Source organism: Xiphophorus maculatus, chromosome 13 (assembly GCF_002775205.1).
Source record: "Xiphophorus maculatus strain JP 163 A chromosome 13, X_maculatus-5.0-male, whole genome shotgun sequence".
NCBI classification, from domain to species: domain Eukaryota; kingdom Metazoa; phylum Chordata; class Actinopteri; order Cyprinodontiformes; family Poeciliidae; genus Xiphophorus; species Xiphophorus maculatus.
In genome coordinates, this window is record NC_036455.1 from 11,797,752 (window position 1) to 11,812,856 (window position 15,105).

Sequence of the window (15,105 nt, forward strand, 5' to 3'; positions counted from 1 at the left end):
TAATATGCGATATGAATTCGGAGAAGGTTACCTCCTCCCCACGTTTTATCCCCCACCCAAAAAAAAAAAAAAACAACGTAACAGTTTGTTTTTATAGCTCAAAACATTACTCTTTCAGTCAACACTGGGTAATTCTCTAATAAGATTTAATTCATAAAATTGATATTTATGCTGCATCCTTATGTCTGTAATAAAATCTGTGCTGTATGTTTGACATTGAAATAATATACTAAAATTGTGGCTGATTGTGTTTTTCTTGTGTTTTGCCAGGAAGTTCATGAAGAGATTATTTAAACAAAACTTTTGGATATGGTTTTTGTGATTAGACAGTATTAACGTCCAATCTCTTCTGAGTCAGGAATAATGTAATGTAATGTGATGTATGCAATTAGTTTAGCTGTATACACAAGTCCAGATGATTTCTTCCTTTGTTATGGGTAATACTGAAGCAGCAGGTAGAAAATTGATAGCCATAAATATCTTTTAATACCAAACAAACTAATAATTACACGAGGAAGATATATTTTTAAGACAACAAACAAAAATGCTCTGCTTTTAGTGTGTATTTAGTAAATGAAAAAAAATGCATTATTTACTTTGGTTGGATTAGAAGAAATGAGAAGTATGATGCTTCCTGTAAAGCACACCGGTCTGCTTACTGTCTTTGAGTATCAGATGTTTTCCTTTGTAAGCAACAATATGCTGGCTGACGAAACACAATATATAAAACACATAAAGAGCTTTGGGTTTGTTTCTGTAATCAGAGACTTTAGCTTTTATTTCTACAAAAGAACTGGATCAAAACCTTCTGGTATTTGGCACTTTATCTAATTCCGGCCATCATGATGGAAAATCAAAAACAGAATTAACAACATATGTCATCAAAAAAAGTCGTATCAGCTCAATTACACCGACATTCCAATTAACCTTAGTTGCCAAACAGTTCATTGGAGTGGTTTATTATTCAAATTATTTTAAAATGTTTTCTATCAAAGCAAATGCATCAAGTCATTGAATTGCAGCATTTGCTCCTTCTGGACCACCAAGTTGTGACAGTAGACAATATCTTGTGTTGTGTTGTTGACTTTATAGCAATCCCTGAAACTTAGTATGCAAAATGCATTCAGCGTCAGCAAAGAGGACCAACTCCTTTTAACAGGAAGAAACCTCCAGCAGAACCTGCTGATGGGCCACCTGTTTGAGAAGACACAAAAAAAATCAGAACTGATGCAAAATGCAAAGATGCAAAGAAGTACTTTCTAAGACAAAGAAAAATAAGTTAATCGGAGAACATTTAGTTACTGGCAAAATTATTTCAGCCAATTCCCTCCTCCAGGAATGTATCACAGGCAAACAGAACGCCAGACCAGCTGCAGCCTCTATGGAGAGAAAAACAACCCAGAAAACAAAAAGTTTACAATTGAAATAGCAGCAAATAATGCAAATTGGAGAGTATCAGAAGTAAGACAGAAAAAGTGTTCAGTTTTCCTAAGGCTGTAGCAGCATAACTACAAAGAAGACTCAGGATAACCTAACCTCACAGAATGGGGCATGAAAGAAGTTTAACCAGGGAGAACTGACTTTCACCAAAACAGTGATGACATAATAATATTCATGGGCATTCATTCTCCAAATTTTCTCTTTTCCCTGAAAAAAAAGGAAAAAGGTCACTATTACTGTAATGAGTAAAGGAATTATGTCAGAGTATTACTGAAATGTGAGGTCCTGAGGAGGAGGAGGAGCCACTTCTGGAAAAGCACCACACCTTCACAAAAACCTTTTATAATCCGTTTCTCTCCCCTGGATTTTAGGTGTGGCAGACTGTAAAACTGAAAGAAACATAAGAGGAAAGAAATTGGCACATAAACGGCAGGTTTTGATTGTCCCCATGAAATTTTATCCTCTTTCACTTTCTTTTGCGAATGTGTTAACCTGATTATCATTGTACACTACTGTTACGGGAATACAAGAATTCCTTCTCAGGAATGCTTTCCTGGAGAAGGAATGCCTTCTCCAGGATTCCGGATATAAACATTTATATCCAGATCACTAATTAATAATGATCAGCCATCATTAATTAGTTCACATTTCATATACTGTGTTTAAAATGTTATGGACTAATCTCTTAAATTTCTCAGATTGAACATTTTTGGGTTCAAAAGCAAATCTTGGCTTAAAAAAAGCATTACACTGAATGTACATTTACTTGATTATATTATTCTTGTACATACTATATTTTGGATCCAAAGTTTCTTCAGTGTTGCAATCTTTCACTCTGTAACTGAGGTGAAGAAGTTCACACACATGTTCTTCCAAATGCTGCAGCTGCTGTCGACAAAGATGAGGAACTTTTTGCTGCCCAGAAATTTGTTGAGTTATAACATCACAGGGATTACTGCTGTGCATGAAAATGGGTTAACGCTTTGCATTCTGGGATTCAGAGTTTTTACTAGTCAGTTTTTGTTACTCCGATGGCTTGGCCAGTTAGATCACGGATAGGTTTGATGCTCGATTAAACATGTTTTAAATACGTTTGTGCCGTCACATAAGTTCTCTTTAAGGTTATACACTTGATATTAATATTAATTGAGAAGCAGATAATACTTAGAAAATAATTAGCCTTTATTTGGGGACATTCAGCAAAATTCATCTCAGGAAAACAAGGAACTGAAAAATATTTCTTCAAGCAAATTAAATGAAATTTAAAACATGATGCACAGTTTGACCACATCAGCAAAAGCAACATCATCATTTTGCATGGAATGTAAATAAAAGTTAACATTCAGTGTCCAACAAAGATTTTTTTATAAAGGATTTTATACTTGCAGGTCACTGTAGAACAAACATTCGTCTCTTGTACTGAGGAGCTGCTCTGCTTTTTATGCAGCAGCCACACTGAAAGTTGGACGGTTGTTTGAACATAAGTGGCAGGTGAATTTACAGACCATTCTACTGCAGAACTCCTTATCCTGATATCAGTTTTTATCCACTCATTTATTTATTTATTTATTTATTTTCAGAAAACATTGACCCTTCTGGTTAAAAAACAAGACAACATAAATTTCAATTTGATAAGAAAAAAAAAAGCAATAAAAACAAAAAAATCATTTAAATGTTGCGTATTTTTCCCTGTCAGTGTCTCTGTTCTTTTTCTCTTGTGCTGTAAAAGTTTCTGTCCGCTCCAAAGAAAAGCGCTTCATTCGTACTCTGCGATCAGCACCATCATGCCGACGCCAAACAGCAGCGCCAGAATCTCCATCAAAGACTGGCCGAAACTGGCGCGGCCAACCAGCAGCTCGGGGAGCACCGTCACCGTGGCGATGTAAACAAACCCGCCAGCTGTGAAGGGTAAGATCCAGGCGGTCGCCGTGGCGCCCACACCTTCAGCCAGCAGGGAGCAAGCCGTCCCGGCCAGAGCTCCCACTGCGGTCAGCAGCTGCAGACACATAGCCTGATGCACAGAGAGGAGCAATAGAAACTCAGCTTAATTATTACACACTTCCTGTTTCTCTCATTTTGAAGGAATGCTAAAAATTATAATTTAACAGTATTAGTATATATGTGCTTTAAATGATTAGGTTACTATTAGGGAATGTGGGTTAATTACCAACTTTACCAATTCCTAATTGTTACAAAATTAACCTACTTTCATATGATACCCATAAACATACTTCACCATTTTATACTTTCATACTCAAATATTGTGTAACTTTCTGTTTTTAGTTGTGTATTTTAATGAACAAAGAAATATTTATATTTTAACTAAACCTGTAACGATACACTACAGAATATTTCACTAATTCTAATCTCAAATTTAAGCCCACTGTTATGCCTAAGGTTCCTGCATGGGAAAATGTTTGATTGTTAGCAGACAACTTTGGATTAACTTAGAAAAGACGCAAAAACTTTGAACCAGGAATTGAAATTTGAAACCCTGGTTTCATTATAAGGGCACATAAATCATTCCAGAGTGAATGCTGCTGAGTTTGACATCTGAGACAAACAGAAAGACTGAGCCATCTGTTCTGCAGAATCAAATGATACAATACATACTCAAACCTGCTGCATTTTTGAAAATGTTGATGTTTTTACACTAATGGAGTTTGTGTCAAATTCTCCATTTTTAGGAAAATATAACCAATTTGAAACAGCATCTTTAGAAAAAAGGACAAAATTGACGTGTAAGGAAAAAAGAACAATAATTAAGAACTCAAATACAATAAAATAGGACATACAAGGTATATACTGTACCCGTTTTACATTTTATTATTTCAAGATCAACGTAAATGACAAAACTGAAAAAGCTAAAAGTCTCTGATGTTTATTTTAAAAAGTAGATGATAAAACATAATGTAAATGCAAATACCTTCTTTTTAGTGCAGCCAGACTGGACGAGAATGGCAAAATCGCCAATCTCATGTGGGACCTCATGAAGCAGGATTGTCAGAGTGGTGACAGCGCCAACAGCTGGACTGACCAGGAATGACGCTCCGATTGCCAGGCCATCGGTGAAGTTATGTGTGAAGTCAGCTGCTAGGTTCAGATAACCGGACACCTTGATTTCTGTTTCCATGGAGAAAAAAAAACAGTTTTTACCAAGTAATAATATTTAATGTTTAATAATATGACCGTGACACATTATCAGTAATGATTGATAACATGTTCAGGTACGTTCAACACCTGAAAAATGTCAAATTTGAAAAGTTACATAAATTCAAGCAACACCAGCTCAAGTTTAGGCTTTCTCCAAAACAGAAATGGCATGTTTATGTACATCAAATAAGAATATGTATAATAATAATTCTGCTTAACCACATGTAGTCTGTCAGTTCAAATTGAAAAATTGTTTTTACAAGCAACTTTGTTTTTTTACTGAGTAAGATTTAGTTTACCAAACCAAAAAGAAAAAAAGAGCATGGAGAAAAAAACAAAACAATTGATGAACCACAAAATGTTTTATTTAAATTATAATTATTTCCTTATGAAGTTGTTCCATCTGTAGGGAAGTTACCCAGATTTAGACGCACCTCCTACTGATGTTTTTTAATGTTCTCAAACAGTTAACAAGTCAACTTTTAAATGTGTGCACTTTTCTAAAGAATCATAGATATTTTTCAAAAAATTAAGAAATTGATACCTTCTTGTTGCTTTTACTGCAGTTAAAGTTGTGGGAATATTTAAATACATCCTTTGGATGTTTGTAAAAAATAAATACAATGTATTTTTATTTTGTTGCTCTTGGGCCAGGATGAGATTATCATTGTAGAGCATAAGTTACAAAGCTTCTACACCTAAAGTGAGCTTGTTTTTCATGAGAAAAAAACATTTTTGGTCATCTTTGACTATAAAAATGTTTTGTGCTGAGAACTGATCATGCTTCCTGAAAGTGTGTCAAATTTCAAAGAGGAAAACTGTAAGCACCTCCTACATTAAGTCCTGAGGGAACCTGAGAGGGGAGAACGGTAGCGATAGGGAAAATTCCCAGGAAATTAGATTACTCGCCTGTGCCCTTCTTCTCCTCAGGCTCTGCCGCCTTCACACCTTTTTTTGTTTTCTTCTCTTTTGTCTTCTTTTCCTTCTCCTCTTCTCCATCACTGTCCTTTTCTTTGGCAGCAGCTGAAAGTTGGACATCCAGTAAATGTATAATTTACCTCACAAAGGTAAAAATCAATTATCCTAAACGACGTAATCCAGCCCAGCATGACATCTAGTGGTCAAATTGCATATTGGCAGGAGATGTAAGTACACTTGCCATCTTTATTTATTTTCTGTCCACTAAAAGTGTCCAGACTTGAAGATTCTTTTATCAGTGCCATATTGTTCATTCACAGAGTACTGTATACACTATAATGTATTTGATTAAATAAGTCATTTCTTTAAATTCACACAGTGGACCAGAAACCATCAGAAGCAGAAACATATTTGAAAATATTTCTAAATATTAATCTTAGGAAAGTAAAAAAATTCTGTAAAAAGTTCAGAAATTTTTCTCCCACCATGAGAGTGACTGTGGGAGTGTCCGTGTCCTCCCTTCAGCAGACGCACAAATTTTTCAACAACCAGGAAGGCGATGATTCCTCCGAGAACCCACAGACCAACAGACATCATGTGACCATGGGCGGCTCCTGTGTTGGAAAAGTTTCTAGTTCACAGGTGGAAAATATAGATATGGAATATCGCTGACTTTATCACATAACAGCTGAGTGAAAAAGGTATCTAGGAATACCGTGGGAGTGACCGTGGTCATGTGACTCTTCGCTTGCATGTTCCTCATCTCCCTCTCCATGATGGGAATGAGGCTCTATGCAGAACACAATGACATAAGGAAACGGGCATTAAATTTAAAAAGTCAAAATGCAAAGTCTGCAGCTGTGATCTGTAAAATAAAGGATTTTAGAAACAGAACAGAAAGACTGTGAGCAATTATATTCAATAAAACAGCAAAATATTAAATTTTTCTTTTATTTGTACTCTTATGTAAAACTTTCAGTATGATTTCATGTGGTGGAAATGTAAACAATTCTGAGTAAAACTTTACATTTGTATAAGCTACGAAACAAAACAAAAGAGAATCTACCAAGAGCGTGTGGTATGAGGTGCAGGAAGGCATCGCCCAGCAGTCCACCAGAAGCAAAGCTCAGCAGCACCTTGAGCAGGTTCTGGTGCTGGTCGCTGTTGGACTGGACTGGGATCAGAAACAGGATGAGGAAAGGAGCCGCACTAATCAGCAGGGTGGCTCCGATTGCCTGCAGAAAACAAAAATCAACTCAATAGCAGACGTTCCTCAGAAACGTTACATGTTGGGGAAGAGGCCGGGCTTGTAAAGTTAGAATTGATCATGATCAAAGATAGTGATCAATACTCGTAGCTTAGTGGTGAGACTGTTTGTTAGGCAGAAAAAATGTTATTCTAGATCAATTCAATACAAAAAATGTGATATCAATCTCCAAACGGATCACCAAGAAGTCAACGTGACAACTTCTACTTTTTCAAACAAAGAAAGATTTTTCATCTTTGTTACCATTATATCAACATTTTTACGATTATAGCAACACATTCCTCTGAGCGTACCTGAGTCCAGAGCTCCACTAAGTCACGCTTCTCTCCATCTGCTTCTCTCTTTGCTCTCTCTGCTCCATGTGAGTGTCCATGTCCATGAGAACGTGTGTCTCCATGATCATGGGAGTGTGCGTGTCCGTGATCATGGGAATGAGCGTGTCCGTGATCATGGGAGTGTGCGTGTCCGTGATCATGGGAGTGTGCGTGTCCGTGATCATGGGAGTGTGCGTGTCCATGTCCGTGATGGTGCTGCTCCTCTTCGTGCTGCGGCAGGTTGGCCTCAGCGCTCCACTTGCTCGCTCCGTGGAACATCTTCACCCGAGCGCCCTGGGAATGTCCGTCATCCTCCCCATGGGAGTGGCCGTGGTGATGGTGATTGTGCCCATGGTCGTCATGCCCATGGTCGTCATGGGAATGGCTGTGAGCCGTAGCCGATTGAGAGGTTAACAGCAGTGCAGCAGAAGCAGCCAGTGTCAGTGTCAGCAGACGTAAACAGCCCATATTAGACCCTATGAAAAAGAGAAATGAGGAGAAAAATAAAAAACTTAACATTTTCTGTTTTTTGTTGACAACTGTTATGGATATGTTGTGTTAATAAATTCAATATAAGCAAAGAAAAATGTAAACAAGGCAAATTATAATTTTGGATATCAGAATATAGGAGTAAATCACAGCGTTTTGCATATGGAACTGCGTAGACACAGACCAGTCAGGAGAGAAACAGTATTCTGCGATGTCTGCCACCTTCTGGCGCAAAGCAAAATTGGTCGAAGAGTGACATGAAGAGCACACCACAGTCTTTGTGGTGATGATTTGGCCTTTAAACTCCCCGGATCTCAATCAAACTGAGCATATGTGAACCAAGTCGGATCCACCAGCCTCACATCTTACAGGACTCAGATCTTCTACTGCAATCAGTGACAAGTTCTAGTAGCTTCTATGCCTGGACAGCACAGCGTGGTTTTAGTAGCAAAGAGAGAGATAGAAAGAAGTAAGACGGGTATATATATATATATATATATATATATATATATATATATATATATATATACATACCCGGGTGTATTTATATATATATATATATATATATATATATATATATATATATACACCCGGGTATATATATATATATATGAAATACTGTAACATCCCTCTTCTTTACATTTAGTTGAATCATCAACCCTGGAATTTTCTCTTCTCTTCTCTTGAAGAGAAACTATTAGCATTAAACCAAAAACTACATACATGATTTTGATTTAAGTTTTGAACACAACAGGTTATCAGTGTACAGCTTTCAGAAATCTTTAATATAGCTTTTCTCCTCATAACGAAACCAAGTTATCCCTCAAGCCTATATAAAATCTTTACGTTAATTTAAACACTGACGGCAGCCTGGTGTCTGGTGTGGTAATCTCTGTGCTGTGATTGTTTATTTGTTGAGTGATAATCTCTTTAATTCCCTTAGAAAAGAACCACCTTTAATCTAACAGTAAACAGTAAAATCCGACCTCCAAACAATCACAACCGGTTTCTGCAAGCTGCAGCAGAGCTAGCTAGAAAGCTAATAACCAGTTCATATGCTAGCTTGATGCAGCAACCAAAGCATCGCTACAAAGTGCGGAATACAATGAAAAACAATCCGTGCAGTCTTACCAAATAGTGTTCAATATATTGGCTTATTTTGCCACTAAATAACTTTTTGTCCTGAGAGGAAAAGGAGCCGATAGTTCCGTCTGCGTTGATGCTGCTTGTCAGACGTGGCATTTGCACAACTAAACTCCTCAAAATCTCGCGGGGACACGTTTCATTCCAAGTATGTTTACGTCTCTATCCGTTGCACACCAGAGATTAAATATATGTATGAATAGGAGTAGAAAATTACTTTACAGGAATTGACACACATGAAACTTTAAAGTCTACTTATGCAACACCTTACCTGTAATTTGAAGAACACAAAGAAAATATGAGGATACGAAATATCGCGAGATGAACATCAGGAGCATCCTAAAGGACAGGATGGAGTTCAGTTTAGCAGCCGCTGAATAAATGTTTGCAGAATAAAGGAGACTGAAGAGGATTTTTGACAATCAGCTGAATGTTAGAAAATTTCTCAACTGTTTAATGTGAGTTTAAAGGTCCTTTGAATTATCGGCCTGGTTCAGTTTATCCACGTTTGTATCTCATCTCAAGACATGTATTTTGCACGATCATATTTCAAGTTCATTTGCACCCTAACTTTGGCAAATGAAGAGCAAATGTTCTCAAAACTGCATGATTTCTTGTCCATGGTGAGAGGAATAAACCCAGTTAACGACTTGGTAAATTAATTTGTTCCGATGGAGATGGGACAAATTATTTCAAACAGGTGAATTGTGTTCCCCCCAGGTAACTTTGGCAAATAAAGAGCAAATGTTTCCAATTCTATAAGATTTGTTGACCATGGTGAGAGGAATAAATACAACTGAAGTACATTAATTTGTCCCCATCTTATGGAGGGGGGATTTATTCAAACAGCTAAATTTAACTTTGGCAAGTAAAGTAAATGTTTTCAAATTCTCAGGGTTCGATTGAGCGACCTATATCTCAAGATGATTGGTTAATCCCTGTCTCATGGTTTCTAAAAGTATTGTGTTTTGTTTGTTTTTTCTCTTTTGAAAAGAGAGGAATATGACATACAATTCAGAATAATAGGGAAATATTTAACATGTTAGAATTTTAAATAAATAAATTTAGGAGTAAATCGACCTTCACCAAAGTGTCTGTCCAAAATGCTACAGGGTGCAAAGGGTCAGTCGGTGAACTCTTTTATAAATCCTCACCTTTGTTCTTACTTTCCTCGTTTGATGTGACGTCAGTGGAAGTGGACACGCCCCTTTCCGGCAGGTTGTTTTGGCTCCGTTACGTTTATACAGGTGATTTATTCTGCCTCTGAAAAGCGCGACCAAATCGCAATCATGAACTACTTTGGTCTACTGTTGCTCTTTCACGTTGCCTCTTCGGGTAAGATAATGTTGTATGTTGTGTCCTTTTCCGTGACTGCGCAATATTCTGATAGTTTCATTTTTAAGTCAAAGGTTGGCCTGCGTGGCGTTTGTCCTTTCAAAAATGAAACACTGCAGTTCAGATATTATTTATAAAATCCTTTACACATCCGTTCATTGTGACCTACCGCTTGCACCTATGGCAACCTATTCACAGACAAATAAAAGTTGTTTTTTTGTTGTTGTTTTTGTTTCTTTTTGTCATATCATGTCTTTTATCACGATGTTATCTTTTATAGCGAAAATAAAAGTAAGATAATTGTCCCATGAGGGACGCATACTTGTGGTTCTTTTCTTAGGGAATTAAAGAGATTATCTTTAGTCCCACAACAAATAAATAATCACAACACAGATATTACATCAGACTGAATAGGCTACCGTTAGTGTTTAAATTAATGTAAAGATTTTAGCCTTTAAATGTAGTTTGTGAAATTCTTTGGGTAAAGAATATTGTTGTCATGTTTGTTTGTGAACCAAAAAAGTGTCCATTGTTGATGTAAGAATGTAGGTATAGAGTTACTTTTTTTAATAATATACATTTTCTTCAGTGAAACATTCCCTGAGATATTTTCTTACTGCTACCTACGGAGTTGAAGACTTTCCAGAGTTTGTTGGTGCTGCAACAGTAGATGAATTTCAGGTGGGATACTGTGACAGCAACATCAAGACAGCCAAGCCCAAACAAGACTGGATGAGGAAACTGATCGAAAGGAATCCTGAGCACCTGGAGTGGTATTCTCAGAAGTGTCTTGGAAGTCAGCATGTCTTCAGGGCAAACATTGATGATTTGAAGCAACGCCTAAACCTCACTGAAGGTAATCTGCTGTATAGTTTTAACTACTTTTTGACACATTCTTGATAATGTTTATTTAGATTGGTTTATTTTAATGTAATTTTAAAGTGAAAAGGTCTGTGGACTGTATAAATATTTACTCATCACTTTCACCATGTGAACTTTGTGGTCAAGTCTGTCCTTCAATCCTGGCAGATGGAAGAAGGATGTAGAAAAGCACAAGACTATACACTCTGAATCTAAATATTGATTTTGAATATGTAGATTTAGATTTTAATTTTACTTTTTAAATACATGATTCCAAGAAGGTATTTTGAGGCAATTTAAGTCACATGTTACTCCACTTCAATAAAACCGTCTACTTTTCTCACATACTTTCTAGGCACTTTTATAAAGTAGCAGCTCTGCCTGAAGTAAGCTTTTGCACACGCCTTTAGCCAACTTTCCTCTTTACTTTTTCTTTTAAAGTAATTGTAAAATAAAAGTATCTGGAGAATCTTGAATTTCAATTATTACTCTTATTTGTATTTCCATTCTGTTTTAAAACAATACCAACAACTCTACAGGAGCTTCTCTCTGCGAGGAAAGAGCTGCACAAGAATAAAGGAATTTTCAAGAATTAGTCACATAGTAGCTATGCTATAGATAAAGATGATATTTTTGAGGCAGAATAAACAGAGTGATATGTGCTGCCAGCATATCCAGTCTGTTTTATCCCATTGTTGTAACATAAACTTTACAGCAAGCAAACAGAAAGTCAATGTCTCCCATGACAAGCTTTGGGCTGTAAAGCACTGCAGTGTCCTTTAACTGTGGAGTATTGTTTTGGCCTTTTTGTGCATGTCTTCATCAAAAAAATAATTTCCAGAGCTTTCATTTTACTTTGTAATTCATTGCAAATTTATGCTTTAATCCATATGTTCTTCTCCTAATTTTAGCATTATTTGTTCATTTAATTTCTTGCTAAATTCAGTCTAATTTGATCAATTTGGTTTCCCTTAAAAATGTTCTATGTAATTTTTGTGACATGCTAAAACTACAGTCAGTCACACAAGTTCAGGTATCTTTCATTATTTTACATAGGTATATAAGGCTTTTAGGCAAAATATGCCTTTATGTTGATAAAATCTATTCTTCTATTTTTATTGAATGTTTCTCTCTCTCTTTAAGGTCCCTACATTTTACAGAGAATGAATGGCTGTGAGTGGGATGATGAGACTGGAGAAATTACAGGATTTAACCAGTATGGTTATAATGGTGAGGACTTCTTAGCCCTGGACCTGAAAACACTGACATGGACTGCTCCAAAACCACAAGCTGTGCTCACAAAACTCATATGGGATGCTAAGAAAGCTAGATTAGAACATAATAAAAACTATTACATCTACAAATGTCCTGACTGGTTGAAAAATTATATTCGCCATGGAAAGAGCTTTCTGCAGAGGACAGGTACATTTATTCAGTTTATACAGTGATTAATTCATAGCTGTGAAGCCCAAATTTGTAGGTATTATATGGATGTTATGTTTTATTTAAGAGTATTTTCTTTCTACAGAAAGCCCCTCCATATCTCTGCTCCAGAAAACTCCCTCCTCTGTGGTCAGCTGCCACGCTACAGGTTTCTTCCCTGACAGAGCTGAAATGTTCTGGAGAAAAGATGGAGAACAGATTCACGAGGATGTGGAGAAAGGAGAGATCCTCCTAAACAATGATGGGACCTTCCAGATGAGTGTTGAACTCAATGTTTCATCAGTCCCACCTGAAAGCTGGAAGCGATACGACTGTGTGTTTCAGCTTTCTGGTGTTGGAGACGACATAAAAATCACTCTGGATAAATCTGCCATCCGTACAAACTGGGGTAAGACACACCTCTGCAACGGTACGGCTTATTTAGGATAGCAAGCTGAGAGCTTTGAGCAACACGTTTCCCTCAAAAACATATGTTTTCTGGGTATTTCCATATATGAACATGACATTATACAAGACTTTCTGTGCACAGATGGCTAATGATGAAGAGGGATCCCAATGTTGCAGCTACACATTACATGGGTTCTTTATTAACATTGCCGCCAAAGATACATTGGAAAGAATAAGGCTGATAAATGAAGGTTTAAATTGAGAGACTGTCCCTTTTCTGCCAATATTGTGCATATTTATTTTGAAGGTATACAAGAGTTTGTCTTTTTTAGATAAATGTATTTAATTATATGGCAGCTTAGATGCAGTAGGATATTTTCTTGTACTCAAAAATTTACAACCACTATTTTTCTTTGATGAGGACAATTTTGCGTTAAAATCAAATTTTGTAAAGCAATATCCACTCTTAAAGACGCCATTTTTTATCTGCACTGCTTAATTTATTATCTGTTTGGACCTTTTCAGTTTATTCTCCAGAATTTCCAGCTGCTCCTGTTGCAGGAATTGTAGGAGGATTTCTTCTCATTCTTCTTCTGGTAATTGCTGTAGTTGTCCTCCGGACGAAGAAAAGTACTGATGAGGAAAAACAGTATTCTGGTAATTGACAGAATTTGAAATTATTGTATTTGATAGTTTAACTGGTGGTTCACTACTTCATTTTTTGTGCTTATTTTCTGTATTTCAGGTTTCCAGCTTGTTATGGTAACTATTCACCATTTAAGTATATTTAATAAAGTCTTCTGATATACAGAATATTTTGGAATGAGTGAATGCTATTATATTCACTTCAACAGATAAGACTTCATTTTTAACAATTTGTCTTTACAGGAGAGGATTAAAAGATGAAGATTGATTGTGGGGAGAGTCAATAAATTGACCCTTTCAGAAACATCTCTGACTTCACACATTCAATGGCTTCATATCCAGAGAGAGCTAATACTGGTACTGCGTAAAAGGTTTTTGGTGTACAATTAAGCTGGGTCCAGCGATATACACAAAGATGGAAAATACACTGGATTAGACATAAGCTTCATTTAGTGCAGCCATATCTGGTCATCAGTCATAGTGAGAGGGGCTATGAATGAACAGTTTCTGATGCAACAACCAAAACAATTGTTTTGTTGATGTAGGAGCTTGACCAATTATGTATGTAATGTATGTACTCGAGTCGAGAAAATCTCAATCTCGTTGTAATCTGTTGATGACAATGACAAATAAATCTTATCTTATCTTGTCTTATTGTAATGCCTTTACTATATAGATGTGTGTATATATTTCTTTTTAGGAAATTTTTGTTTTTCTATTGCGTGCATATTGCACTGGCTGATGGCTCTTTTAGTCTTGCAAATGTGACAATGACAGTAAAGTTTCTTTTGTTGGGGACTGAAACCTTTCACTTAGAGTTTCATTCCTCTGATTGTGGAAAAACGAAACAAGTTCAAGTCATTCTTTCATGAACAGTGTTTATCTTCAGCAGATTTTACATGTGCAACATGTTGTCTTAATTTCATATTCATTGGTATCAGACACAAATAAATTGCTTTCACCTTACATGAATTTTTTAAAATAATTAATATCAAACTTTTCATGCTTGTGAAAAAAGGAAAGTTCTAAAATGGAATTGAATAACTCATCGTAAGAAACAACTGCAAATTTATTAGTAAAAACACAAATAGATATTATTTACAAAAGTTGTTCATTGCAAAAATTTGTCAGAATTTGGAATTTGAAGATAAAGGTGAAACAATTGTGTCAGAAGTAACAATGAAGCTTGTAAAACTTAAGAATATTTTGATTCTGCATAACTGAAACATAAAGATGTTGCACTCCAACACACTCTGGCTGAAACTAGAATATAACAGCAACTTTTCAAAACATGTTTTCAGTTTGCCCTAATGAATTACATAATGTGGCTTAAAACATTTTACATTTAGCCTCATTTCAATTAAACTGTTCATGCTGATCAGCCAACAATTGAAACCACAAAGAATAAAATGATTATTAATTATTATAATTATTATTAATAAAATGAGTAATCTTCTTGCAGTGCTATCTGCATATTTTCTTGTCATTGTACTCATATTTATAAAAACTTAAGATGACAACTTCACACAGTGGAAGTTGAAAACATTTTGGGAACATGAAAAGACATGTCCAATTTTCTATATAGGCTGAGGAAAATATTTATTTTTGATATATTTCTACAATGGCTATTTTTGTAAGAAACTTTGCTTTTGTTTTTGTATAGTAGCCTCTTGAAAAAAATCATAATTATTTCTGTTCTAAACTGAGGTG

At 35.9% G+C, this 15,105-nt stretch overlaps 2 protein-coding genes across 2 annotated transcripts; one reads left to right on the plus strand and one right to left on the minus strand.

The window, feature by feature from the left end:
- Positions 1–2,601: 2,601 nt before the first annotated feature.
- slc39a7 (solute carrier family 39 member 7) lies at positions 2,602–8,884 on the minus strand. Its single transcript, XM_023344986.1, has 8 exons — positions 8,713–8,884; positions 7,072–7,568; positions 6,578–6,746; positions 6,227–6,301; positions 5,997–6,125; positions 5,503–5,616; positions 4,367–4,563; positions 2,602–3,451 (listed from the first exon to the last, which is right to left on the minus strand). The coding sequence occupies exons 2-8, from the start codon at positions 7,558–7,560 to the stop codon at positions 3,197–3,199; spliced, it is 1,428 nt and encodes a 475-aa protein (XP_023200754.1). The 5' UTR covers positions 7,561–7,568; positions 8,713–8,884; the 3' UTR covers positions 2,602–3,196.
- Positions 8,885–9,919: 1,035 nt separating this feature from the next.
- Positions 9,920–14,059, plus strand: LOC102223409 (major histocompatibility complex class I-related gene protein-like). Its single transcript, XM_023344988.1, has 7 exons — positions 9,920–10,059; positions 10,649–10,915; positions 12,064–12,342; positions 12,449–12,751; positions 13,276–13,407; positions 13,496–13,512; positions 13,639–14,059. Exons 1-7 carry the CDS (start codon positions 10,014–10,016, stop codon positions 13,654–13,656), a joined length of 1,062 nt encoding a protein of 353 aa, XP_023200756.1. The 5' UTR covers positions 9,920–10,013; the 3' UTR covers positions 13,657–14,059.
- The last annotated feature ends 1,046 nt before the right edge of the window (positions 14,060–15,105 follow it).